Here is a 27,191-nt window from a genome sequence, read left to right as displayed (position 1 = left end):
GGTCGCGCGACCGCCCATGTGACCGCTCGCGCGACCAATCACAAGCCGCGACGTCACCGCAAGGTCCTGCAAGCTCTGATTCTTAGGAAGGAAGGCTGCCGGAAAGAAGCAGGGCACGTCCGAGGGTGAGTATATTCCTATTAGGTATATACTCACCCTCGGACGCGCCCCGCTTCTTTCCGGCAGCCTTCCTTCCTAAGAATCAGCGCTTGCGGTGACGTCGCGGCTTGTGATTGGTCGCGCGAGCGGTCACATGGGTGGTCGCGCGACCAATCACAAGCCGCGACGTCACCGCAAGGTACTGCAAGCGCTGATTCGAAGGAAGAAAGGCTGCCGGTTAGTACCAGGGCGCGTCAGAGGGTGAGTATAGCGATATTTTTTATTTTAATTCTTTATTTTACACTTAAATATGGATTCCGATACCGATTTCCGATATTGCAAACATATCGGAACTCGGGATCGGAATTCCGATACCAGATTCAGAAGATCGCCGACTTCATGGCCGACCCCACACAGGGGTTGGGTCGGGTTTCATGAAACCCGACTTTGCCAAAAGTCGCGACTTCTGAAAATGGCCGACCCGTTTCGCTCAACCCTAGCTACAAGCAAATGCCAGCTTCTCACCAGGTAGCATAAAGGGCAGGGTAATGAATACAATATGTACTGCCAATAGGTACTTCTGCTGCACGTTAATTTTTAGGTGGAGAACCAAGTGACAGCATTTAAACATAATAGTTTTTTTTTTAAGAAGAAAAAGCTGCTGATATATTGTTGTCAGATATGTGTTCGACCAAGGATGTCGAACTGAAAAACTCAGGGAGACAAAATAAAAAACTTGGACAAAGTCAAGAGCCAACCTTGATATTTCTTTAAAAAAATGTCTACAATTAGTTTTTTCAAATGATCAATACTATATAAAGGCCCAACATTAATTTAAAAAAAAAGCAATCCATTCTTCCTGGTCCCCCACTGCTCTGATTTTGGCAGCGAGCGCGCTGAAAAACTTTACTGCTCAGCACAGTGGGCGCAAAATATTGATATACAGGTGCATCTCACAAAATTAGAATATCATCAAAAAGTTAATTTATTTCAATTCTTCAATACAAAAAGTGAAACTCATATATTATATAAAGTCATTAGTGTGAAGTATCTACAATCAGGGATGGTTTGGGGAGCCTTGTCATCTGCTGGTGTAGGTCCACTGTGTTTTATCAAGACCAAAGTCAGTGCAGCCGTCTACCAGGAAATTTTAGAGAACTTCATGCTTCCCTCTGCGGACAAGCTTTGTGGAGATGGAAATGTAATTCTCCAGCAGGACTTGGCACCTGTCCACACTGCCAAAAGTACCAATTCCTGGTTTCAAAACAACAGTATGACTGTGCATGATTGGCCAGCAAACTCGTCTGACCTTAATCCCATAGAGAATCTATCGGGTATTGTCAAGAGGAAGATGAGAGACACAAGACCCAACAATGTAGACGAGCTGAAGGCTGCTATCAAAGTAACCTGGGCTTCTATAACACCTCAGCAGTACCACAGGCTAATTGCCTCCATGCCACGCTACATTGATGCAAAAGGAGCCCCGACCAAGTATTGAGTGCATTTACTGAACATACATTTCAGTAGGCCAACATTTCGGATTTTAAAATAATTTTTTCAAGCTGGTGTTGTGAAGTATTCTAATTTACTGAGATAATGACTTTTGGGTTTTCATTGGTTTTAAGTAGTGATGAGCGAATATACTCTCGTACTCGAGATTTCTCGAGCATGCTCGGAGGTCCTCCGAGTATTTTTTAGTGCTCAGAGTTTTAGTTTTTAGCACCGCAGCTGAATGATCTGTTGCTAGGGAATCCCCACATGTACTTATGCTGGCTAACAGATGTAAATCATTCAGCTGCGGCGCTAAAAACTAAAACTCCGAGCACTAAAAAAAAACCCGGAGGACCCCCGAGTGTGCTCGAGAAACCTCAAGTAACGGGTATATTCGCTCATCACTAGTTTTAAGCCATAATCGAAAACGTTAACAGAAATAAACACTTGAAATAGATCACTGTGTTTGTAATGGCTCTATATAATATATGAGTTTAACTTTTTGTATTGAAGAACTGAAATAAATTAACTTTTTGATGATATTCTAATTTTGTGAGATACACCTGTATCTCCCACTGCACTGCAGTATCAGACGCAGAAGTACAATGATGGTGGGAGCGGACACCTTCCTTCTTTGATCATTGCTTTCAATGGTATCGTCATCCATGATGACTGTGCTAGTGTTGAGAACCAAATATAATTGCCTGATATCTAGATTTGGTTCACAGGCCAGAGTTTGATGTGTGTTTTAGACATTGTGTCGAACACAAGCTGTTACTGAATTTTTCAGTCCTGTTATTTAAAGTTAACTTTTGAGGTACCAGACGGGTCTGCATTCAGTATCTGCAGTCATGTCACCCTAAGCATTATTGATAGTCGTCCAGGCTTCCATCTTCAGGAGCCACTGCACACAATTCATGGGACACCAGATTTTTGCAACAGTCAAACTTTTATTAAACAGTCCAAGTTCATCAGATAGGTACAGATGGGATAGGGCACAGTAATTCATACTTCCTTCCTCCTTAGTACAACTCCTCTTCTGTTCTGTCACCCATCTGTTCAGGACTACCCCCCAAGCACACTGATTCTGTCAGTCTCAGGGATTTCTCGTTGTGCACCCAGGATCAGCCACCTGCCACCCATGTAATTCTAGGTCCACAGTCCTCGTGATGCCAAAAGACCAGGCCTGCTCCTTGGTACCTGGCCAGAGCTCTAGGCTCTAGACGCCATTGGAATGTCTATTCGAGAACTCCATTTGGCCTCACACTCTTGATCGGTTGGTCCATGTTAGCCCTAAGCACCCAACCCCACCTGAACTTGAACTCCACTGTACACTTAATTAACTGACCTGAGTGTCCACTAACCAGGAAGTGCCCCCATTTTTATCAGCACTAGTGCCCACCTACTGGGCTAATCCTATCCTCAAACATTTCCTATCTTACATGCTAAAACTTTTAATCCTTATTCTATATCCTGTGCTTTCCTAAGCTTATCCTTATCCTAGTCTTTCAAATTTCTTCTCCAACATGAGCCACTGGGATACATTTGTTGCTCAATCTAATTCCAAGTCAAATATGAAAGATTTAATTAAATTTGTCAACTGTTTGTATGAGGAGACTGAAAAAGTCTAGAAGGAAGAAAAAGGTGTTGTCCTAGGAGTCCTAGAATACATATATTAAGCAGCTGTAAAAGTAGGCCTGTGGATTCAAATGCTGGTGAGATCCAGATTTTTAATGTGCAAGGTTTTAATGAATGCTCTTTTACATGGATAGAGGGCATCGATATATTAATTATTGCTGTGGAGAAAATCATTTACAAATGTTCTACTACCAACCCAGGCGATGCGGTGTACATGGAAAATGAAGACGAGAAGAGAGAATATGTTCTAAATGAAACCGGGATCATTTTTTATGGAAGTTCAAGCACTCCAAGACCAAGGCCTTGGGACTTTGGGCAGGTAAATTCTGCCATGTTTTAGAACAGCGGGTTTGTCATTAAAGTGGCCTGTCATCATATAAAATGATGCCGTGACTGACTGTGGTGAATGAATGCTTTTTATGATGCTGAATTTGGTCCTTTACACAGTGTATGGACATGGAATATAAATACAGCATGGCTGGTATAAAAAGTTTAATTATATAAACCTATGGATTTGTCAGACTGTATTTGGCTCTACGCATTGTGCAGAAGAAAGTAATTGAATAGCTGTAAATATTGAAGCTTTGTATAAACTTGATGCATTTGTCAAGTGTTGACCCTTATTTTTTAAGACCTCTGCAATTCGCCCTCAACGTTCAATATCAGCTCCCGGGCCAAATCCTGACTGACAACCTATCCTTGTCTAACCAATGCTTGGAGTTTAGCCCAATTTTTTTTTTTTTTGTCTACCTGCTCTGAGGATTAACCACAGGTTTTCAATGGCATTTAGAACTTCATCGATTTTTCAAAAATGTTGCTGTTATATTGCGTTCAGAGCAAAAAAAAATTGAAGCTTGGCAGCAACGTATTTGAGGAAGAAAAAACAGTGTTGTTAATGTTCTACACAGCAGTTGGAGTACTTTAATTTGCAGAGAATTGATTGTCTGCAAATCACATTTCCTTTCAAAATTTGTAGAATCTAGCAAAAGTTTCACTCAATTCTACTCTCGTGTGTGTTGTTTTCTCTAGTTCTATTGATTTTTCTCCATTGTAATATTTGTTTTATTTGCAGTTTCAAGATAAAATATTGGATATCACTTTAAAAATATTAGACAATAGCACACAACATAGAAGAGATCCTAGGAAAGATGTGAATTTGAGAAATGATCCAGTCCATGTGGGAAGAGTGTTAAGTGCCATGGTAAGGACTACTTTGTATAAATACAGACATAACCCATATTGGTCAGTGTTACAAGTCCAAAAATATAGTGATCATAAGATACTGTTAACACTTCAATATACCTAATAATTTTCAGACCATTATATTGGTGTCCTGAAAAAAAAAAACTTTCATAGGCCCGTGAAATTATTTTTAGACCTTTTTAAATGGCCTAATATCTCTTAATTTCTCACAGTTCTTGTCTTTGACCATTACATTAATATGTTGCCCCATGCAACTGTCCACATTCTGTATAGGTGAAAAATTCTCCTTTACTTTGCTAAATAATTTGAATACCAGGAGCACAAGCTGGCCACTTTTGATCTAGTAACCGGTCCTTTTTTGTTCGTTCTCCTGAATATTCTGCTTTTGTTTGTTTTATATCCATGAAATAGTTCAAGAGATATTGGCCTTTTTTATTTGGTGCAAATTTTTATGCACTTTACCAAGAGAGCATTGTTCATAAGATTCTTTGGGTGCTTATATATCGACAGCTCTCCATTATTATCCAATGAGCAATGCTTCCTTAGTACAGACCATGAAAATTAGCGCTAAATTAAAAACACCGTATTTTGTTAGAACTATATAACTTAAAACTAAAGCAGAGAACAAATAATTTAGAGCAGATGCAGCAGTAAAAACAAGGCATATTGACCTGTTTACTGACCCTCTAGTTGTCTAATTAGACATCTATTGTTGTAGATGAACGAATCAATCCGCAATTGATTAACACTAATTTCATGAAATTGTGCTTCCCAGCTTGTGATATGGATAAGCCATATTTTTTTCCTTTTTTTTCTTGTCACAATCTGTTTTTCCCTAGCCTGATATGTTCTGGTCACTTGGATGCTAATAAGGCTGTGCTTGCCTTAAAGAGCTCAACGGGGCGAAGTACAGTACTACACCTTTTTAAAAAAATAAAGCTGTTGTTTTTCATATTTGCTGGGAAATTAAAAGCTTTATAGTATTGCGATTCAAGGTGAATTTATTTGTGGCAATTCAATTTTGGGGGATAATAGGCTAAGCTGGCAAATTTGAATTTCATAAAAAAGTCAAGTAATTTTTGTAAAGCAAAATTAGAGATTTCCAAAGTCATGGCATTATTAAACTCTAACAGTAGTTATGTAATCTCAATTTTATACATGATAGGAGAAAATGTACAAGCATATATCATGCGTTTTTGACACTGAAATACATATTTCATGCATAAAAAAAAATAAAAACTTTCAACCTCCCTATCTCGGATATCCTTTCAAATGATTTTAGTTATTTCCACCATTAAAAGCATATTGTTTATTCCCATTCTAGAGAAGTTCCTTCTTACTCCCACTACCATGCCATGAAAGGCTTTTGCACTGATTCATTAAAACCGGCCCTTATTTATTTATTTTATTTTTTTCTAGTTGGTAAGTGGTTGTGGTGGAGTCAGATGTTCCTGATTCATGAAGAGTTGCACTTCTCTTAATGAATTTGGAGTGTCTGACAAGTGGTGTACACTAGGGTTGAGCGAAACGGGTCGTTCATTTTCAAAAGTCGCCGACTTTTGGCAAAGTCGGGTTTCATGAAACCCGATCCGACCCCTGTGCGGGGTCGGCCATGCGGTACGCGACTTTCGCGCCAAAGTCGCGTTTCAATGACGCGAAAAGCGCCATTTCTCAGCCAATGAAGGTAAACGCAGAGTGTGGGCAGCGTGATGACATAGGTCCTGGTCCCCACCATCTTAGAGAAGGGCATTGCAGTGATTGGCTTGCTGTCTGCGGCGTCACAGGGGCTATAAAGGGGAGTTCCCGCCGACCGCCATGTTACTGCTGCTGATCTGAGCTTAGGGAGAGGTTGCTGCCGCTTCGTCAGAAGCAGGGATAGCGTTAGGCAGGGTCCATTAACCACCAAACCGCTTGTGCTGTAGCGATTTCCACTGCCCAACACCACCTTCGGTGTGCAGGGACAGTGGAAGCTACATTTTTTTTTTTTTCCCCCTCAGCGCTGTAGCTCATTGGGCTGCCCTAGAAGGCTCCCTGATAGCTGCATTGCTGTGTGTACGCCGCTGTGCAAACCAACTGCTTTTTTCAAAGCACAAATCCTCTTGTTCCTTCCTTTCTGCACAGCTATCTTTTTGGTTTGTACACACTTTTTATTTAATTTGTGCATCAGTCCACTCCTTATTGCTGCCTGCCATACCTGGCTGAGATTACTGCAGGGAGATAGTAATTGAAGGACACTCCCTGTTTTTTTTTTTTTGTGGGAGATTAAGATTGACATTTCTGCTAGAGTGCCATCCCTGTCTGTGTCATCTCTCTCACTCAGTGGGCCATAGAAAGCCTATTTATTTTTTTGCTTGATTTGGGTTATAAAATCTACCTGAAAAAATCACTACATCAATCAGTGGGAGAAAAATATTGGCCTCAGGGCTTGTGTGCCATTCCTGACTCCTGTGTGCATCATCACTCACTCAGTGGGCCATAGAAAGCCCTTTTTTTTTTTTTTTTGCTTTATTTGGGTTCTAAATTCTACCTGAAAAAATCAATAAATCAATCAGTGGGAGATTAATATTGGCCTTTGGGCTTGTGTGCCACTCCTAAGCGTGCCATCTCTCTCTCTCAGATAGTGGGCCATAGAAAGCCTATTTATTTATTTTTTTTTGGTTTTATAAATTCTCCCTTAAAAAAAAAAGGGAGATTAATATTGGCCTTTGGGCTTGTGTGCCAGTCCTAAGCGTGCCATCTCTCTCTGTCTCTCAGATAGTGGGCCATAGAAAGCGTATTTATTATTTTTTTTATTGGGTTTATAAATTTTCCCTGGAACAAAAAAAAAAAGTGGGAGATAAATATTGGCCTCTGGGCTTGTGTGCCACTCCTGACTCCTGTGTGCGTCATCTCTCACTCAGTGGGCCATAGAAAGCCTTTTTTTGTTTTATTTGTTTTCTAAATTCTCCCTGAAAAAATCATTTTATTTTCTTTGGTTTCTAAATTCTTCCTGAAAAAATCATTTTATTCTATTTTTTTTTTTCCTAAAGTCTCCCTGAAAAAACAAACAAAAAAAAAACAAATCAGTGGGAGATTAATATTGCCCTTTCTGCTTATGTGCCAGTCTTGACTCCTGGGTGTGCCATCTCTCTCTCTCTCTCCAATTGTGGGCCATAGAAAGCCTATTATTTTTTTAGCTTGATTTGGGTTCCAAAATCTACCTGAAAAAATCACTACATCAATCAGTGGGAGATAAATATTGGCCTCTGGGCTTGTGTGCCACTCCTGACTCCTGTGTGCGTCATCTCTCTCAGTGGGCCATAGAAAGCCTTTTTTTGTTTTATTTGTTTTCTAAATTCTCCCTGAAAAAATAATTTTATTTTATTTGGTTTCTAAATTCTTCCTGAAAAAATCATTTTATTCTATTTTTTTTTTCCTAAAGTCTCCCTGAAAAAAAAAAAAAAAAAAACAAATCAGTGGGAGATTAATATTGCCCTTTCTGCTTGTGTGCCAGTCTTGACTCCTGGGTGTGCCATCTCTCTCTCTCTCTCCAATTGTGGGCCATAGCAAGCCTATTATTTTTTTTAGCTTGATTTGGGTTCCAAAATCTACCTGAAAAAATCACTACATCAATCAGTGGGAGATAAATATTGGCCTCTGGGCTTGTGTGCCACTCCTGACTCCTGTGTGCGTCATCTCTCACTCAGTGGGCCATAGAAAGCCTTTTTTTGTTTTATTTGTTTTCTAAATTCTCCCTGAAAAAATCATTTTATTTTATTTGGTTTCTAAATTCTTCCTGAAAAAATCATTTTATTCTATTTTTTTTTCCTAAAGTCTCCCTGAAAAAAAAAAAAAAAAAAAAAAATCAGTGGGAGATTAATATTGCCCTTTCTGCTTGTGTGCCAGTCTTGACTCCTGGGTGTGCCATCTCTCTCTCTCTCTCTCCAATTGTGGGCCATAGAAAGCCTATTATTTTCTTTAGCTTGATTTGGGTTCCAAAATCTACCTGAAAAAATCACTACATCAATCAGTGGGAGATAAATATTGGCCTCTGGGCTTGTGTGCCACTCCTGACTCCTGTGTGCGTCATCTCTCACTCAGTGGGTCATAGAAAGGCTTTTTTTGTTTTATTTGTTTTCTAAATTCTCCCTGAAAAAATCATTTTATTTTATTTGGTTTCTAAATTCTTCCTGAAAAAATCATTTTATTCTATTTTTTTTTTCCTAAAGTCTCCCTTAAAAAAAAAAAAAAAAATCAAATCAGTGGGAGATTAATATTTACATTTGTGCTTCAGTGACAGTCCTGCGTGTGTGGCATCTCTCTCATTTGTTGTCACCAACAACAGAGTGTGTAACATTGTGCCTGATTTTCGTTGTGGTCTCACTCACCTGTAAAGGGGTAGCTAAATCATACTGAAGTTATAGCTCACCGTGTAATTTGTGTGACAGCAACAAATACCGTTAGTTTGTTTACGTTTTTAAAACAATGAGGAAGTATGGTGGAAGAGGTCGTGGCCGGGGGCGTTCATTGTCAGCTGGTAATGAGGGTAGTGGTAGTGGTGGAGCATCAGCTGGTCGTGGGAAAAAAAATATTGCACCTAAGTCTGGAGCTGTGGAGCCAGGTTCGTCGTCAGGCTACACAAGGCCTCGAACGCTCCCTTTTCTGGGAGTAGGAAAACCGCTTTTAAAGCCGAAGCAGCAAGAGCAAGTTTTGGCTTATCTTGCTGACTCAGCCTCTAGCTCTTTTGCCTCCTCTCGTGAAACTGGTAAATGTCAAAGCAGCGCGTCGTTAGTGGATGTTCACGGTCAGGGACAAGTCGCTTCCTTGTCCTCTTCAGCAAAAACAACAACAGAGAAGAATGCAGCAGGCGACACAACGGGTTACTCCATGGAGCTCTTTACACATACCGTCCCTGGCTTAGAAAGTGAAGCAGTTAACAGTCCATGCCCATTACAAGTTGAATCTGACATGGAGTGCACTGATGCACAGCCACAGCCAGACTACTATGCTGGTCCTTTGACTCAGACCACAACATTGCCCTCGCAGGGTGCTGATCAAGAATCAGACCCTGATGAGACTATGTTGCCCCATCACGAACGCTATACCACCGACCGACACGGTGACACAGACGAAGTTGCACACGAGCTACAAGAAGAGGTAATAGATGACCCAGTTCTTGACCCCGGTTGGCAGCCATTGGGGGAACAGGGTGCAGGCGGCAGCAGTTCTGAAGCGGAGGAGGAGGGGCCGCAGCAGGCATCAACATCGCAACAGGTTCCATCTGCCGGGCCCGTATCTTGCCCAAAACGCGTGGCAAAGCCAAAACCTGTTGGAGGACAGCGTGGCCATCCGGTTAAAGCTCAGTCTGCAATGCCTGAAAAGGTATCCGATGCTAGAAAGAGTGCAGTCTGGCATTTTTTTAAACAACATCCAATTGATCAGCGCAAAGTCATCTGTCAAAAATGTTCAACTACCTTAAGCAGAGGACAGAATCTGAAAAGTCTCAATACAAGTTGCATGCATAGACATTTAACCACCATGCATTTGCAAGCCTGGACTAACTACCAAACGTCCCTTAAGGTTGTAGCACCCTCGGCCAATGAAGCTAGTCAGCAACGCAACATCCCTTCCAGCAGTGTAGGGCCACCATTTTCCGCACCACCTGCAGTATCTGTGCAGGTTTCTTTGCCAGGCCAAAGCAGTCAGGGTCAGGGAATCACCAGTTTTGTAGTAGGAAACACTGCATCTAGGGCACCGGCGGCAACAATACCATCTCCCACCGTCTCTCAGTCTGCCATGTCCACCGGCACCCCCGCTAGTTCCACGATCTCCAGCTCTCCAGTCCAGCTCACCCTACATGAGACTATGGTTAGAAAAAGGAAGTACTTAGCCTCGCATCCGCGTACACAGGGTTTGAACGCACACATAGCTAGACTAATCTCGTTAGAGATGATGCCCTACCGGTTAGTTGAAAGCGAAGCTTTCAAAGCCCTGATGGACTACGCTGTACCACGCTACGAGCTACCCAGTCGACACTTTTTTTCCAGAAAAGCCATCCCAGCCCTCCACCAGCATGTTAAAGAGCGCATCGTCCATGCACTCAGGCAATCTGTGAGCACAAAGGTGCACCTGACAACAGATGCATGGACCAGTAGGCATGGCCAGGGACGTTACGTGTCCATCACGGCACACTGGCTAAATGTGGTGGATGCAGGGTCCACAGGGGACAGCAAGTTTGGGACAGTTCTGCCTAGCCCACGGTCTAGGAAACAATTGGCTGTAGCCGTTCGCACCCCCTCCTCCTCCTCTTCGTCCTCCTGCAGAAGCGAGAGCTCGTCCACAGACCGCAGTCGCACAACCACTCCATCCGCAGCTGCCACTGTTGCACACCAGGTCTCCCATTATGGGGCAGCTACTGGCAAACGTCAGCAGGCTGTATTGGCTATGAAGTGTTTGGGCGACAACAGACACACCGCGGAAGTTCTGTCCGAGTTCTTGCAGAAAGAAACGCAGTCGTGGCTGGGCACTATAGATCTTGAGGCAGGCAAGGTAGTGAGTGATAACGGAAGGAATTTCATGGCTGCCATCTCCCTTTCCCAACTGAAACACATTCCTTGCCTGGCTCACACCTTAAACCTGGTGGTGCAGTGCTTCCTGAAAAGTTATCCGGGGTTATCCGACCTGCTCCTCAAAGTGCGTGGACTTTGCTCACATATCCGCCGTTCGCCCGTACACTCCAGCCGTATGCAGACCTATCAGCGTTCTTTGAACCTTCCCCAGCATCGCCTAATCATAGACGTTGCAACAAGGTGGAACTCAACACTGCACATGCTTCAGAGACTGTGTGAACAGAGGCGGGCTGTTATGTTTTTGTGGGAGGATACACATACACGGGCAGGCAGTAGGATGGCAGACATGGAGTTGTCAGGTGTGCAGTGGTCGAAGATTCAAGACATGTGTCAAGTCCTTCAGTGTTTTGAGGAATGCACACGGCTGGTTAGTGCAGACAACGCCATAATAAGCATGAGCATCCCCCTAATGCGTCTGCTGATGCAAAGTTTGACGCACATAAAGGATCAGGCGTCTGCAGCTGAGGAAGAGGAAAGCCTTGATGACAGTCAGCCATTGTCTGGCCAGGGCAGTGTACAGGACGAGGTAGCGGGCGAAGAGGAGGAGGAGGACGAGGAGGATGATGGGGATGATTATATTTTTAATGAGGAAGCTTTTCCGGGGCCACTGGAAATTGGTGGCGCGGCAAGGCCGGGTTCTGGTTTTTTGAGGGACACAAGTGACGTGGATTTGCCTGAAACTGCCCCTCAACCAAGCACAACCGCAGATTTGAGAACTGGAACTTTGGCCCACATGGCGGATTATGCCTTACGTATCCTCAAAAGGGACACACGCATAACTAAAATGATGAATGATGATGATTACTGGTTGGCCTGCCTCCTTGATCCTCGCTATAAAGGCAAATTGCAAAATATAATGCCACATGAGAACTTGGAACTAATATTAGCAACCAAACAATCAACTCTTGTTGACCGTTTGCTTCTGGCATTCCCTGCACACAGCGCCCGTGATCGTTCTCACACGAGCTGCAGGGGCCAGCAGACCAGAGGAGTTAGAGGGGCAGAAATCAGAAGTGGCGTTGGCCAGAGGGGTTTTCTGACCAGGTTGTGGAGTGATTTTGCTATGACCGCAGACAGGACAGGTACTGCAGCATCAATTCAAAGTGACAGGAGACAACATTTGTCCAGTATGGTTACAAACTATTTTTCATCCCTTATCGATGTTCTCCCTCAACCGTCATTCCCATTTGATTACTGGGCATCAAAATTAGACACCTGGCCAGAATTGGCAGAATATGCATTGCAGGAGCTTGCTTGCCCGGCAGCTAGTGTCCTATCAGAAAGAGTATTCAGTGCTGCAGGTTCAATACTAACAGAAAAAAGGACTCGTCTGGCTACCCAAAATGTAGATGATCTAACCTTCATTAAAATGAACCACAACTGGATTTCGAAATCTTTTGCCCCACCTTGCCCGGCTGACACCTAGCTTTCCTATGAAAAGGTCTTGCCTGTGGACTATTCTGAATGCCTTTTCCAATCTCGTAATTTTCTGCACCTGATTGTCCAGCATACGACATGTTTACACCTCACTAAATGGCCAAACTCCCCACACGGGGCCGTGGTATCGACACTTGGCGACAGCACCCGTGAGAGTGCAGTTTGTCTGAAGAGGTGGGTGAGCCCGCTTTTGGTCGACGGCACTGCCACTCGGTCCCTCCTAGTACAATAAAGTGTCTCTGGTGGTGGTGGTGCGCACCCAACGTCAGACACACCGTTGTAATATGAGGGGCCCTGGGCCTGTACCGCCGGCCACAAGACAGTTCCCCCCCCCAGCTCAAACAGTGCTCTACCACTTGCAAAATTATCTCACAGCTCCACCAATGTTTAGTCTATGCGCTGACATCCTTCAATGCCTGCCACTGACAATACCATTGTATTGACATTTTTGTTATGTTAGGCCTTCGATGCCTGTCTGTGGTCACTCCTTCCACTAGGCCTCCACTGACCACACCACTGCTGCCCGTGTACCCCTGGAACCAATTTAAAATTGCCTACAGCCAGCCCAATTTATTATGTTAGGGCTTCGAAGCCTGTCTGCGGTCCCTCCTTCCACTAGGCCTCCACTGACCACACCACTGCTGCCCGTGTACCCCTGGAACCAATTTAAAATTGCCTACAGCCATGTGTTATTATTTTAGGCCTTCGATGCCTGTCTGCGGTCACTCCTTCCACTAGGCCTCCACTGACCACACCACTGCTGCCCGTGTACCCCTGGAACCAATTTAAAATTGCCTACAGCCATGTGTTATTATTTTAGGCCTTCGATGCCTGTCTGCGGTCACTCCTTCCACTAGGCCTCCACTGACCACACCACTGCTGCCCGTGTACCCCTGGAACCAATTTAAAATTGCCTACAGCCATGTGTTATTATTTTAGGCCTTCGATGCCTGTCTGCGGTCACTCCTTCCACTAGGCCTCCACTGACCACACCACTGCTGCCCGTGTACCCCTGGAACCAATTTAAAATTGCCTACAGCCATGTGTTATTATTTTAGGCCTTCGATGCCTGTCTGCGGTCACTCCTTCCACTAGGCCTCCACTGACCACACCACTGCTGCCCGTGTACCCCTGGAACCAATTTAAAATTGCCTACAGCCATGTGTTATTATTTTAGGCCTTCGATGCCTGTCTGCGGTCACTCCTTCCACTAGGCCTCCACTGACCACACCACTGCTGCCCGTGTACCCCTGGAACCAATTTAAAATTGCCTACAGCCATGTGTTATTATTTTAGGCCTTCGATGCCTGTCTGTGGTCACTCCTTCCACTAGGCCTCCACTGACCACACCACTGCTGCCCGTGTACCCCTGGAACCAATTTAAAATTGCCTACAGCCATGTGTTATTATTTTAGGCCTTCGATGCCTGTCTGCGGTCACTCCTTCCACTAGTCCTCCACTGACCACAACACTGCTGCCCGTGTACCCCTGGAACCAACATCAGAAAATATAAAAATAAGTATTTTGCTTATAAAAAAGAAAATACTGGAGAGATATCAAATGCAGACATTTTAACATTAAAAACAAACACATACAACAAAAATCTGGTACAGTACTAAAAATGGCCACCAGCTACAATAACTTTCTCCTGCAAGTAGTTAACTGAAAGGTTTTTTCAATTTTAAACACAGATATGGCATCCACCGAGTGTTGTCCTGTCGCGTCTTCTTTATATTATTGCCAAGAAGATGCAAAACAATGAAAATAATAAAATCATTATTTACCAAAAAAATAGAGTAAGTCAAAACCACATTGCAAATAAACATTCATTACAAATAAAGAAGCAGGGCGCGTCCGAGGGTGAGTATATACCTAATAAGAATATAATCACCCTCAGATGCGCCCTGCTTCTTTCCGACAGCCTTCCTTCCTAAGAATCATCCCTTCCGTGGTGTAGAGAGAGGGTATGTTACACTCCAAGGTGTTCCCCAGGTTGCCTTTCCTGAGCTTCGATCTTCCGGCTCTCGTTTAGTAGTTGTTGGAAACTACGCTGCATTGGGCCTACAAATTGGGTATGGGGTGTAGAGAGATGGTGTGTTCCACTGTAGAGAGATGGTGTGTTCCACTCCAAGGTGTTCCCCAGGTTTCCTCGCCAATGCTTCGATCATCATGCTCTCGTTTAGTAGTTGTTGGAAACTACGCTGCATTAGGCCTACAAATTGGGTATGGGGTGTAGAGAGATGGTGTGTTCCACTCCAAGGTGTTCCCCAGGTTTCCTCTCCATTGCTTCGATCTTCCGGCTCTCGTTTAGTAGTTGTTGGAAACTACGCTGCATTAGGCCTACAAATTGGGTATGGGGTGTAGAGAGATGGTGTGTTCCACTGTAGAGAGATGGTGTGTTCCACTCCAAGGTGTTCCCCAGGTTTCCTCGCCAATGCTTCGATCATCATGCTCTCGTTTAGTAGTTGTTGGAAACTACGCTGCATTAGGCCTACAAATTGGGTATGGGGTGTAGAGAGATGGTGTGTTCCACTCCAAGGTGTTCCCCAGGTTTCCTCTCCATTGCTTCGATCTTCATGCTCTCGTTTAGTAGTTGTTGGAAACTACGCTGCATTAGGCCTACAAATTGGGTATGGGGTGTAGAGAGATGGTGTGTTACACTCCAAGGTGTTCCCCAGGTTTCCTCTCCATTGCTTCGATCTTCCAGCTCTCGTTTAGTAGTTGTTGGAAACTACGCTGCATTAGGCCTACAAATTGGGTATGGGGTGTAGAGAGATGATGTGTTCCACTGTAGAGAGATGGTGTGTTCCACTCCAAGGTGTTCCCCAGGTTTCCTCGCCAATGCTTCGATCATCATGCTATCGTTTAGTAGTTGTTGGAAACTACGCTGCATTAGGCCTACAAATTGGGTATGGGGTGTAGAGAGATGGTGTGTTCCACTCCAAGGTGTTCCCCAGGTTTACTCTCCATTGCTTCGATCTTCATGCTCTCGTTTAGTAGTTGTTGGAAACTACGCTGCATTAGGCCTACAAATTGGGTATGGGGTGTAGAGAGATGGTGTGTTACACTCCAAGGTGTTCCCCAGGTTTCCTCTCCATTGCTTCGATCTTCCAGCTCTCGTTTAGTAGTTGTTGGAAACTACGCTGCATTAGGCCTACAAATTGGGTATGGGGTGTAGAGAGATGGTGTGTTCCACTGTAGAGAGATGGTGTGTTCCACTCCAAGGTGTTCCCCAGGTTTCCTCGCCAATGCTTCGATCATCATGCTCTCGTTTAGTAGTTGTTGGAAACTACGCTGCATTAGGCCTACAAATTGGGTATGGGGTGTAGAGAGATGGTGTGTTCCACTCCAAGGTGTTCCCCAGGTTTCCTCTCCATTGCTTCGATCTTCATGCTCTCGTTTAGTAGTTGTTGGAAACTACGCTGCATTAGGCCTACAAATTGGGTATGGGGTGTAGAGAGATGGTGTGTTACACTCCAAGGTGTTCCCCAGGTTTCCTCTCCATTGCTTCGATCTTCCGGCTCTCGTTTAGTAGTTGTTGGAAACTACGCTGCATTAGGCCTACAAATTGGGTATGGGGTGTAGAGAGATGGTGTGTTCCACTGTAGAGAGATGGTGTGTTCCACTCCAAGGTGTTCCCCAGGTTTCCTCGCCAATGCTTCGATCATCATGCTCTCGTTTAGTAGTTGTTGGAAACTACGCTGCATTAGGCCTACAAATTGGGTATGGGGTGTAGAGAGATGGTGTGTTCCACTCCAAGGTGTTCCCCAGGTTTCCTCTCCATTGCTTCGATCATCATGCTCTCGTTTAGTAGTTGTTGGAAACTACGCTGCATTAGGCCTACAAATTGGGTATGGGGTGTAGAGAGATGGTGTGTTACACTCCAAGGTGTTCCCCAGGTTTCCTCTCCATTGCTTCGATCTTCCGGCTCTCGTTTAGTAGTTGTTGGAAACTACGCTGCATTGGGCCTACAAATTGGGTATGGGGTGTAGAGAGATGGTGTGTTCCACTCCAAGGTGTTCTCCAGGTTGCCTTTCCTGAGCTTCGATCTTCCGGCTCTCGTTTAGTAGTTGTTGGAAACTACGCTGCATTAGGCCTACAAATTGGGTATGGGGTGTAGAGAGATGGTGTGTTCCACTGTAGAGAGATGGTGTGTTCCACTCCAAGGTGTTCCCCAGGTTTCCTCGCCAATGCTTCGATCATCATGCTCTCGTTTAGTAGTTGTTGGAAACTACGCTGCATTAGGCCTACAAATTGGGTATGGGGTGTAGAGAGATGGTGTGTTCCACTCCAAGGTGTTCTCCAGGTTGCCTTTCCTGAACTTCTATCTTCAGGCTCTCATTAAATTGTGGTTAAACGGAACAACTGCATTTGGCGTACTAGTTGGTTTGGGGCCTACTATCGGTGTCTGCCGCTCCTTGCTGTTCTCCTGGTTTCCTGTCCTGAAATTCCGTTTTCAGGCGCTCGTTAAGTAGTTGTTAATGTTAGACTGCATTTGGCCTACTAGTTGGGTTGGGGCCTACTATCGGTGTCTGCCACTCCTTGCTGTTCTCCTCCACTGAACAAAGCTGTGCCGCCTGTTTACTACTGTTGCCAATTTTGAACTGCATTTCGACTACTTAATGATTTGGGCCTACTCTCTGTGTCAGCCTCTCATTCCAGTTGTCCTCCACTGCAATGCCCCCTGATTAGTCCTGTGTTACCAATTTTGAACTGAATTTAGCCCACTTTATTCTTTGGGCCTATATCTGTGTTTCCTCCTCATCCTGCCCATTGCCCAGCCAGTGATAGATGAGTCTGCTGGTACATTGACCCATAACGCAACATTTCCCGTGCACGCTACACTGCAAGATTGTGACCCTGCTGAAAGTCAGGTCCCCCTTCCCGCATACCATACCACCTTACACGGGGACAAACAGGAAGGTGCAGATGAAAGTGCAGGTTCCTTCATCAGGTGGGGGGAGGAATACTAGTTGGCGACGTCACTGGCACAGGGCCTCTCATGGTACGCAAAAGTGTTGCTGCCGGTGGGAGGCGCCCCCGCCGTGCAAACACACCGCTGTACTTTGAGGGGCCCTGTGCCAGTGCCAATGCCAACGAGTGGGCCCCCCCTGCTTGCTCAGGTTCACAGCACTTGCAAAGTTGAAATACTTACCTCTCCCTGCTCCACTGCCGTGATGTGGTCCAGATTTCCTGGGCCCACTAATTACTTGAACCAGCCCTACCCACCACAACTTTAGCCAAATGAACCCCAATTTCAAATGCCTTCCAATTATTATAAGGTAAATTACGCTTGACAAGCTTCATTAAGAAGAATGGATGGTTTTGACATTAAAATGGGCACTCTAGGTGTTTTCCTGGCCCCCACTCACTGCCGACTATGCTGCCCCATTGACTTGCATTGGGTTTCGTGTTTCGGTCGATCCCGACTTTACGTCATAATCGGCCGATTTCACTCGACCCGACTTTTGAGATAGTCGGGTTTCGCGAAACCCGGCTCGACTCTAAAAAGGTCAAGGTCGCTCAACTCTAGTGTACACCTCTGTCTGCCATTCCAGAAATCTTACTTTAGTTCCTAACTGGATTAAGATTACTGGCATAAGGAATGACACAGACACTCATAAATCGGCCAAGTCGTGGTGTCAGACCCAAGATGTACTCAGTTACGCCCATTTTGTCAAAACTGGCATGAAAACTGCAAAACTCATAATTTTAGTGCAACTTCAAGGTTGTGCCAAAATTCTGCATGGTGTGTTTTTTTCCCTTTCCTCAAAGCAATTTATTCCAGAGTTCTCGTGAAATTGCTTTGATGAATCTGAGCCATTATCTGTCTGTTTTTGGATCCGAGCACTATATGCCACTTTTATATACCTAGACATAATGGATGAATCTACAATTCTGCTTAAGCCCCGCACCCACCCCATGACTTAATAGAAATGTACTCGTTTACTTGATCATTGTAAATCTTGTACACATATTCTTGTTTTAAGATTAATAGTCAAGATGACTCCGGAGTAGTCATGGGGAACTGGAGCGGGGATTATTCCACAGGAGAGAGACCAACAAAATGGAATGGAAGCGCTGACATCCTCCGCAAGTGGATGGAAAGTGGACCTGTTAAATTTGGGCAATGTTGGGTCTTTGCTGGAGTTCTCTGTACAGGTCTGTAAAATACTTTACTGTGTTTATACTATACATCAGGAAATCCTCCCAACACGTACCTCCATTGGAAGGCTCAAAAGTTATGTGAAAAGGAGAAGTGATATTTTCGAGATCAGAGTGTGTCCTGGGAACCCAACTCATCACCAGAATGGGTACATTTATCTACATTAGAATGCAGGTTGCAGTTTGATGCTTAATCCATTCTCTGTAGGACTGGCGAATGCTACAAATAGCTGTCTCCGGCTATCGCATAGAAAATGAATAGAGCAGTGGTCAAGCATGTATACTACTGCTTCATTGTAACAAGGATAAACGTGCCTTGACTGTTGAAACTACCTGTAATCTTAAAATATCACTGATCTGCAGATGCCAAAGCATGCATTCATCAGAAATTGTTTGAAAAACTTTGATGCCATTTTTATCCATTTTTCCATGTTAAAATGTAAAATATATGATGATAAAATGTAATAAATTTTTCTTCATCGCCCAATGGTATAACATTTTGTGATACCTGTGATGTCAATATAATCACTGCACCCCTAAATAAATTCATTGAGGCGTAATTTGTAAAATAGGGTAACTTATGGAGGGGGTTCTGCTGTTCTGGCACCTCAGAGGCCAGCCCACAAACTATAACAACAAAATCAGCACTACACCCTTTCCTTCTGAGCTTTCCACTCACCTGAAAAGTAGTTCCCAATGATATGTAGGGTATAGGCACACTGAGGATAAATGGACCACAGTTTTTTGTGTAATATCTCATATTAGCCCTTATACAAATTGAAAACCTGGGGCCAAGACCTGTAGACGCCGTGTGGCTGCCTATGATCCGTGCTTTTATGCACGCCTAAAAAGACGGTCAACCACTGTTTTGTGTACCTCTGAAAAGAAAGACATCACTGAACAGAGGCCAGACAGAGTCCAGAGTAACTTTGCTGCTGCATTATAGTGAGCGGATCCCTTGGGGGTCTCATCTGAATCACATAACTTGGAGATTTTGATGATGGAAACCCCAATATAAATGCTCAGCGTAAAGCTCCAGATAAATGTGATCCCAAATGTTATGAAAAAAGTTTCAACAAAAGCTTCAAATCAATCCGCAAAAAAAAAGTCCATGCCCAGCTCCATCATCTGTTAACCGAAATATGGGGGGGCTTCCACGTTATTGGTAGTATGAAGGCTCCGGAAAAGCGGTGTAGCTCCTTGCCCTCACCAACCCTCCCCCCAAGAAATTCAGCAAATTCTGCACTCCTAAATCCAAATGCCCCCTGCATTCTGAGCACCACAGTGTGCCTAAACCAAATCGAGCATCTGCTATAGCTGGCCGCCTAATTTACAGGTCTACAGTATGTCTCCAGAAGCATAAGCTGGGAGTATTGTACTGGTCACCAAAACATACTGATCACTACCACGGCAGCAATTTTAACTCCTCAACATCCACTGCTGTTTTTTTTCTGGAAAACACCCATGGAGTCAAAATCATCACCACACCTGTAGATAAATTCCCAAAGGGGTGTAATATCCAATATGGGGTCACTTGAAGGGGGATACTGTTTTTCTAGCACTGGGTGAGGCTCTAAATATGGAGTCTGCAAACTATTATAACAAAATTTGCACTCCAGGAGGAAAATAGCGCTCAATGCCTCCTTAGTCGCGCTGTATGGCTAAGCAAAACTGTATAGCCACATATTTCCACATTCAGCAGAAATTGTGTGACACATTTTGATGCCATTTTAACCTGTTTCCCAGTGTGAAAATGTAAAATCTAGGGCTAAATCTAAATTTTGGTGGTAAAAATGTGATTTATGTTTTCTTCCTTGCCCAATGGTATAAAATTCTGTTACACACCTGTTTTGTCAATATGATCACTGCACCTGTAGAAGAATTCATTGAGAGGTGTAGTTCGTAAAATGAGGTCACTTATTGGGGTTCTGCTACCTCAGGGGCTCTAACAATGTGACATGGCACCCTCAAACCAATACAGCAAAATCTCAACTCCAATATGGCGCTTCTTCCCTTCTAAGCTTTGCAGTGTGCCTCAAAAGTAGTTTTTGGCCTAATTCAGGGTATTGGTTTTCTCAACAGAAATTGCACAACAAATGTTGTGGTCCATTTTTCCTTGTTAACCTAATAAATATAGGGTGTCACTGCTCACCACACATCTAAATAAATTCCTTGAGGGGTCTAGTTTACAAAATGGGGTAACTTGCGGGGGGTTTCCACTGTTTCGGCACATCAGGACTCTCCAAACATGACATAACACCTGCAGAACATTCATTCAAAATCTGTGTTCCAAAATGTCACTTCATACTTTGAGCCCTGCCGTGTGCCCAAAAAGTAGTTTCCCCTCACATATGTGGTATCTGCGTACTCAGGAAAAAAATAACCCCCAAAATTTGTTGTGCATTTTCTCCTGTTACTCTCGTGAAAATAAAAAAAATTACATCTAAAGTATAATTTTGGTGAAAAAAAGTAAAATGTTCGATTTTCTCCTTCCACATTCCATTAATTCCTGTGAAGCATCTGAATCTATATATATAATCGTCTAAGGGGCACTTCCGTCTGTTTGTCTGTCGGTTTTTCTGTCTGTCACGGAAATCCCGCGATGCTGATTGGTCGCAGCCGGCAGGCAGCAACCAATCAGCGATGGGCACAGTCCAGCCGCGAATTTGCCCCTTCCGACTCTCTGTCAGTGCCCCCTCCATACTCCCCTCCAGTCAGCGCTCACACAGGGTTAATGGCTGCGTTACACCACGTTATGCCGTGGTGTAACACAGTCCGTTAATGCTGCTATTAACCCTGTGTGACCAACTTTTTACTATTGATGCTGCCTATGCAGCATCTATAGTAAAAAGATCTAATGTTAAAAATAATTTTTAAAAAATATATCATTATATACTCACCTTCCGGCGCCTTTCCCGCTCCTCGCGACGCTTCTGGCCATGTATTGTGGTCTTGTGAGATGATGACATAGCGGTCTCACGAGACCACTACGTCATCATCTCGCGGGACCGCAATGCATTCTTGGGACCAGAGCGTCGCGAGCAGCATCGCTAAATGCCTTGCCTGGATCCGATGGCCGCCGGAAGGTGAGAATATAACTATTTTTTATTTTAATTCTTTTATTTAACAGGGATATGGTGCCCACATTGCTATATACTATGTGGGCTGTGTTATATACTATGTGGGCTGTGTTATATACTGCATGGGCTGTGTTATATACTAAATGGGCTGTGCCATATACTGCGTGGGCTGTGCTATATACTACTTGGGCTGTTATACACTACGTGGGCTGTGCTATATGCTACATAGCTGTGCAATATACATGGCTGGGCAATATACTATGTGGCTGTGCTGTATACTACGTGGCTGTGTTATATACTACGTGAACTGTGTTATACACTACGTGGCCTGTGTTATATACAACGTGGGCTGTTATACACTGCATGGGCTGTGTTATATACTATGTGGGCTGTGCTATATACTACGTTGCCGTGCTATATGCCACGTGGCTGTGTTATACTATGTGGGCTTTGCTATATACTACGTTGCTGTGCTATATACTACGTGGCTGTGCTATATGCTACGTGGCTGTTATGCTACGTGGCTGTGCTATATGCTACATGGGCTGTGCTATATGCTACGTGGGCTGTGTTATATACTACGTGGCCTGTGCTATATGCTATGTGGCTGTGCTGTATGCTACGTCGGCTGTGTTCTATGCTACGTGGGCTGTGTTATATTCTACTTGGCTGTGATATATTTCTCTGCTGTATCTGTGCATCATGAATCGTGTTATGTGTTAAAGAGGGGGGCCCACTGAGACTCTTTTGCCCGGGGCCCTCAAAAACCTGGAGTCGGCGCTGGCTTCACTGATTGGTCACGCCCAGCTGGCCGCGAACCATCAGCGACAGACGCAGTCCGGCCGCGAATTGGCGCGGAATTTGAGCCACGCTTTGCCAATTGGAATCCTGTGTATAAATTGCATTATTCTAAAAAAACTTCATAAATAAACTACATAGATATTCTAGAATACCCGATGCGTTAGAATCGGGCCACCATCAAGTAGTTAATACATTTCTAGAATGTGGTTTTGAACACCTTGAGGTATACAGTTTTTAGAATGGTGTTACCTTTGGGAATTTTCAGTCACGTAGAACCTCAAATCCACTTCAAATGTGATGCGGTCTCCCCCCCAAAAAATGGTTTTGTAAATTTTGTTGGAAATATGAAATTGCTTTTAAGTTTTAACCCTTCTAACTTCGTAACAAAAAACAAATTGTTTACCAAATGTCTACTTTGCACTAGCTTTATTTTTTAAAATGTTTATTAACTATTTAGCTACGGTATTTTGTGTGACATAACTCTCCTAATTTAAGGGCATAAAAATTAAGTGTTTGAAAATTTTGCAATTATCATATTATATGCTTATTTTGCCTTTCTACCCAGATAAATCTTTTCTCTGCTCCTATATAAAAACAGGAAGTCACTTTTCCCTATATTTATAATTCCTCTCTTCAACTCATGAGTGACCCAGTTGCTACCTCCTCCTAACCCCTGTCATGGACATTTGCAGAGACTCATGACTCAAACAGGAAATATTGAGAACATTGACTTCCTATTTCTACATAGAGCTTAGAAGGATTCAGTTAGTCCGTTTTTTTAATTTTGCAATTTCCCTAATGCAAAAGAGACGAATTAGCTGGGTAGAAGTGAAAAGGAGCAACTGTAAGTACAGAATGTTATATAATGATTGGGAGGATAAACATTTTGATTAAAGTGCTTCTTTCGTTCTACATGGTTATCTATACAAATGGCTAAGATGTTAACCCATTTCATTCATATTATAATTTATAGTGCTGAGATGTCTGGGTATACCTGCACGGGTCATCACTAATTTTTCCTCAGCCCATGATACAGACGAGAATCTCTTTATTGACCGCTATTTTGATGAAGATGGAGAAGAAACTGAAGAAACATCAGACAGTATATGGTGAGAATTAAATGGGGTATTCCTGATCTGATCTTAAGGATGAAGGGAATGCAAAGCTGCTGTAGCAATGTGTCCTCAAAAGTTTCTATACTCCAGTCCCAGACTGGGGCCAATTCAAAATGTTTTTGCCTTGGGGGACACCAGAATGGGTGTGGAAATCAGCACAACGTCTTTTTCTTTCTTTCTTTCTTTCTTTCTTTCGTTCGTTCGTTCGTTCGTTCGTTCTTTCTTTCTTTCTTTCTTTCTTTCTTACTCTCTTTCCTTCTCTTTTTCGTTCTCTTTCTTTCTTTCTTTCTTACTTTCTTTCCTTCTCTTTTTCTTTCTTTTACTTTTTTCTTTCTTTTTCTTTTTTCTTTCTTTCTCTTCTTTTTCTTTTTCTTTCTTTCTCTTTCTCTTTTTCTTCTTTTTCTTTTTTCCTTTTGTTCTTTCTTTCTTTCTTTTCTCTTTTTCTTTCTTTCTCTTTTTCTTTTTCTTCTTTTTCTTTCTTTCTTTCTTTCTTTCTTTCTTTCTCTCTTTCTCTTTTTCTTTTATGTAACTTCCCCTTATGTTTCTGCTGTCGAACTCTTGTCCAGTTAGTCGATGCCTAAATACATTTGTATAGAAGGCTTTATTCATCATATTACACATAGCTAAAAGGGAAGGATTGTTTAAGTCAGTGGAAACTTAAGCTGATATGACCCAGGAAGGCACATGGAGCGAAACCTCAGAATTACATTGCAACCATTATTTAAATGAGTGATATTTAGTAGTGTATGATATATACATCAGCAACACCGGAACTCCTGCAACCCTCAACCTACTGTCTCCTTCCCCACCATCTGTAGAATGTAAGCCCGCAAGGGCACGGTCCTCTCCCCTCTGTATCAGTCCGTCATTGTTAGTTTGTTTACTGTGATATCTGTAACTTGTATGTAACCCATTCTCATGTTCAGCACCATGGTACCAATGGTGCTATATAAATAAATAATAATAATATATTATTTGGACTGTATATAGCCGTGTTATCTGGCATTTTATTTGTGCATTAAATGATTGTGATATGATGGGTCTATATGGCAAACTCACAATATAATCTTGTACATAGTGTGTGTGTGTGTGTGTGTGTGTGTGTGTGTATGTAATATATACATTACTCACAAAGTTGGGTTATTTGGCTTTCGGGTGAAATTTACCAAAAACTTAAAGTTCACTCTAGAGTGACATTTTATTGTGAAAGTACGGCATTTTAGTATAGGCATGCAATAGTAATTTCCTCAACTCAACAATTTACTAAAAGAAAAGTCAACAGTGGTGGATATACCCCAACAAAAAAATGTGAATGTCTCAATAACTTGTCATGTGGCCTTGAGCTAAATTACAGCTTGACAACGATGTCTCATGCTGTTCACAAGTAGAGTTATTATCTGCTGAGGCATGGCATATCACTCTTCCCGAAGGGTGGCCTCAGGTCATTGAGATTCTGGGGAACAGAGTTACGAGCCTCTACAATGAGACTCGGCTGATCCCATAAAAAACTGGGACTCAGGTCCAAAACATGTGCAGGCCATGCCATTTGATGTACCCCAGTTTTCAGCAGCCATTCCCTAATGATGCGACCTCACTGAGCTGACGCATTGTCATCTATGAAAATGAAATTAGGCGTGTGTTGTTCATTCAGAGGCACAATGACTGGATTAATTTTGTTCTTCAGGTAGTTGGTGCTTGTCACTGTATCATTCACAAATTATAAGGCAATTCTTTATTGACAACAGTGGCTGATGAATAGTTTTCTCCTTGATGTCTCCAACATCATTGGCGCCAACATTTCTGCTCTGCGTGAATCTACTTCAATCAGTGAACAGCACTGAGGCTCCCTGGTCCATGCAAGACTGACGCCTGTGCCTGGTTATGTGGTCAGGTACCTATGCAGGTCTTCTAGCATGCAGACAGCATTAATGTAAACTGTTTCGAATGGTCTGACATGAAACTTGGTGCCTCTCACCTCTGTTAAATGTGTCTGGAGTTGTGTGGCATTAATCATACAATTCCAAAAAGCATTGTTCACTATGAATCAGTCATCAGCGTAGGATGTGGCCAAAGGACGGAATCAAATTCTCTACCTTTTTGTGACTCTTCCAGTTTCTGTCTCTGTTGGAACCTGTTGATGACACTCTGATATGCTAAACTCCATCACCACTTTCACCTGGGAACATCCTACTTGAAGACTCACATTGGGGAGGTTCTGTTGATCAATTGTTAGGTGTCAACTTGGTCTCATAATGTCAAAATTTGAACAGTGTGATGTGGAGGACTTTTTAAATATCAATTCTAATTGAACCCCAAAATGTATTGGCTGATTTTTGGACCAAACACCTGTTATGAATTTTGCCATTAGGCTCCTTGTTAGAGAACAACAAGTTTTGCAACGAGTACTGAAACACTGAGCAGTTGGACATTGGCATTCCAAAGTTTAGCGACAGTCACATTAAGGTCACCTTAAAAATGCAGAGTGCATTTTAGGTTCATCCTGAAATTTCACCCGAAAGCCAAATATCCCTAAGTCTTGTGGGTGTTGTATATACACTTCCACCCCTCCCCCCCACCACCACCACCACCCACCACTGCCTTTACCATGATCCAGCACCATTCTGTTCCTCTTATTGGCGATGTCACCTCTCTTCAGACTAGCCTCTGACTAGCCTCTGTGCTCTGTGCGTGAGCTGGAAGTCTTTTATAATCACACTACATAACTACATACACACATTTAGTTAAAAAATATAGATGGGAATGCATCTTTTAACTTTTTTTTATCACTTTGCACAATCGTGAATCTTTGTAATATGCACCATTACCTTAAAGCGAACCTGTCACCTGTTTTGGCCGCTATAAGCATTCTATAATGCTGTAGAAAAGCCCCCAATCCGACCTGCAAGAGAAGAAAAATTAGTTTTACTGTACTCACTGTACAAAAATAGAAAAATAGAAAAATAAAAAATAAACTAAAATAAAAAATAAAAACTGCAGAAAAAATAAGTTTTACTGTGCTCACTGAAGGTTTTACTGTACTCAACAGGTCCGGTCCTATGGGTATAGCAGGTCCGGATCAGGCGACTCCCATCTTCTTGCAACACCACCCTCCTGCTTGCTTCATCGCTCTCCTGCATCAGGATCCCGTGCAGGCTTACTTATCTGCCTTGTTGAGGGCAGAGCAAAGTACTGCAGTGCGCAGGCACTGGGCCTCTCTGACTTTTCCCGGCACCTGCGCACTGCAGTACTTTACTCTGCCCTCAATAGGGCAGATAAGTACACCTGCGCTGGAGCGTGATGCCGGGAAGCCACTAGGCAAGCAGGAGGGCGTTGTCGCAAGAAGATGGGAGCCGCCGGACCGGCGACACCCATCTGACCGCACCCGAGCCCCCCCCCCCCTCCCCGGAGTGAGTATAATAAAGCTTATTTTTCTAATTTTTCAGGTTGGACAAGGGGCTTCTACAGCATTATAGAATGCTGTAGATAAGCCCTGAAAGGCGGTGGCCACGTCTTATAGCGGCCAAAACTGCTGACAGGTTCCCTTTAATTTGCTT

The 27,191-nt window shown here is 43.3% G+C and overlaps 1 protein-coding gene across 3 annotated transcripts in view; it reads left to right on the top strand.

Annotated features, from left to right (window-relative positions):
* LOC138665079 (protein-glutamine gamma-glutamyltransferase E-like) overlaps positions 1 to 27,191 on the top strand; it is a 159,635-nt gene that overhangs the window by 114,646 nt on the left and 17,798 nt on the right. For all 3 annotated transcript variants that reach the window (XM_069752247.1, XM_069752249.1, XM_069752248.1), the window contains 4 exons: positions 3,429 to 3,547; positions 4,301 to 4,429; positions 18,467 to 18,638; positions 23,496 to 23,631. In XM_069752247.1, coding sequence (XP_069608348.1) covers positions 3,429 to 3,547; positions 4,301 to 4,429; positions 18,467 to 18,638; positions 23,496 to 23,631 — 556 coding nt within the window. The remainder of the gene's footprint in view (positions 1 to 3,428; positions 3,548 to 4,300; positions 4,430 to 18,466; positions 18,639 to 23,495; positions 23,632 to 27,191) is intronic.

This window comes from Ranitomeya imitator, chromosome 2 (genome assembly GCF_032444005.1).
Source record: "Ranitomeya imitator isolate aRanImi1 chromosome 2, aRanImi1.pri, whole genome shotgun sequence".
Classification (NCBI taxonomy): domain Eukaryota; kingdom Metazoa; phylum Chordata; class Amphibia; order Anura; family Dendrobatidae; genus Ranitomeya; species Ranitomeya imitator.
The sequence above is the reverse complement of the archived record's forward strand: the minus strand, read 5'-3'. Positions and strand labels throughout refer to the sequence as shown.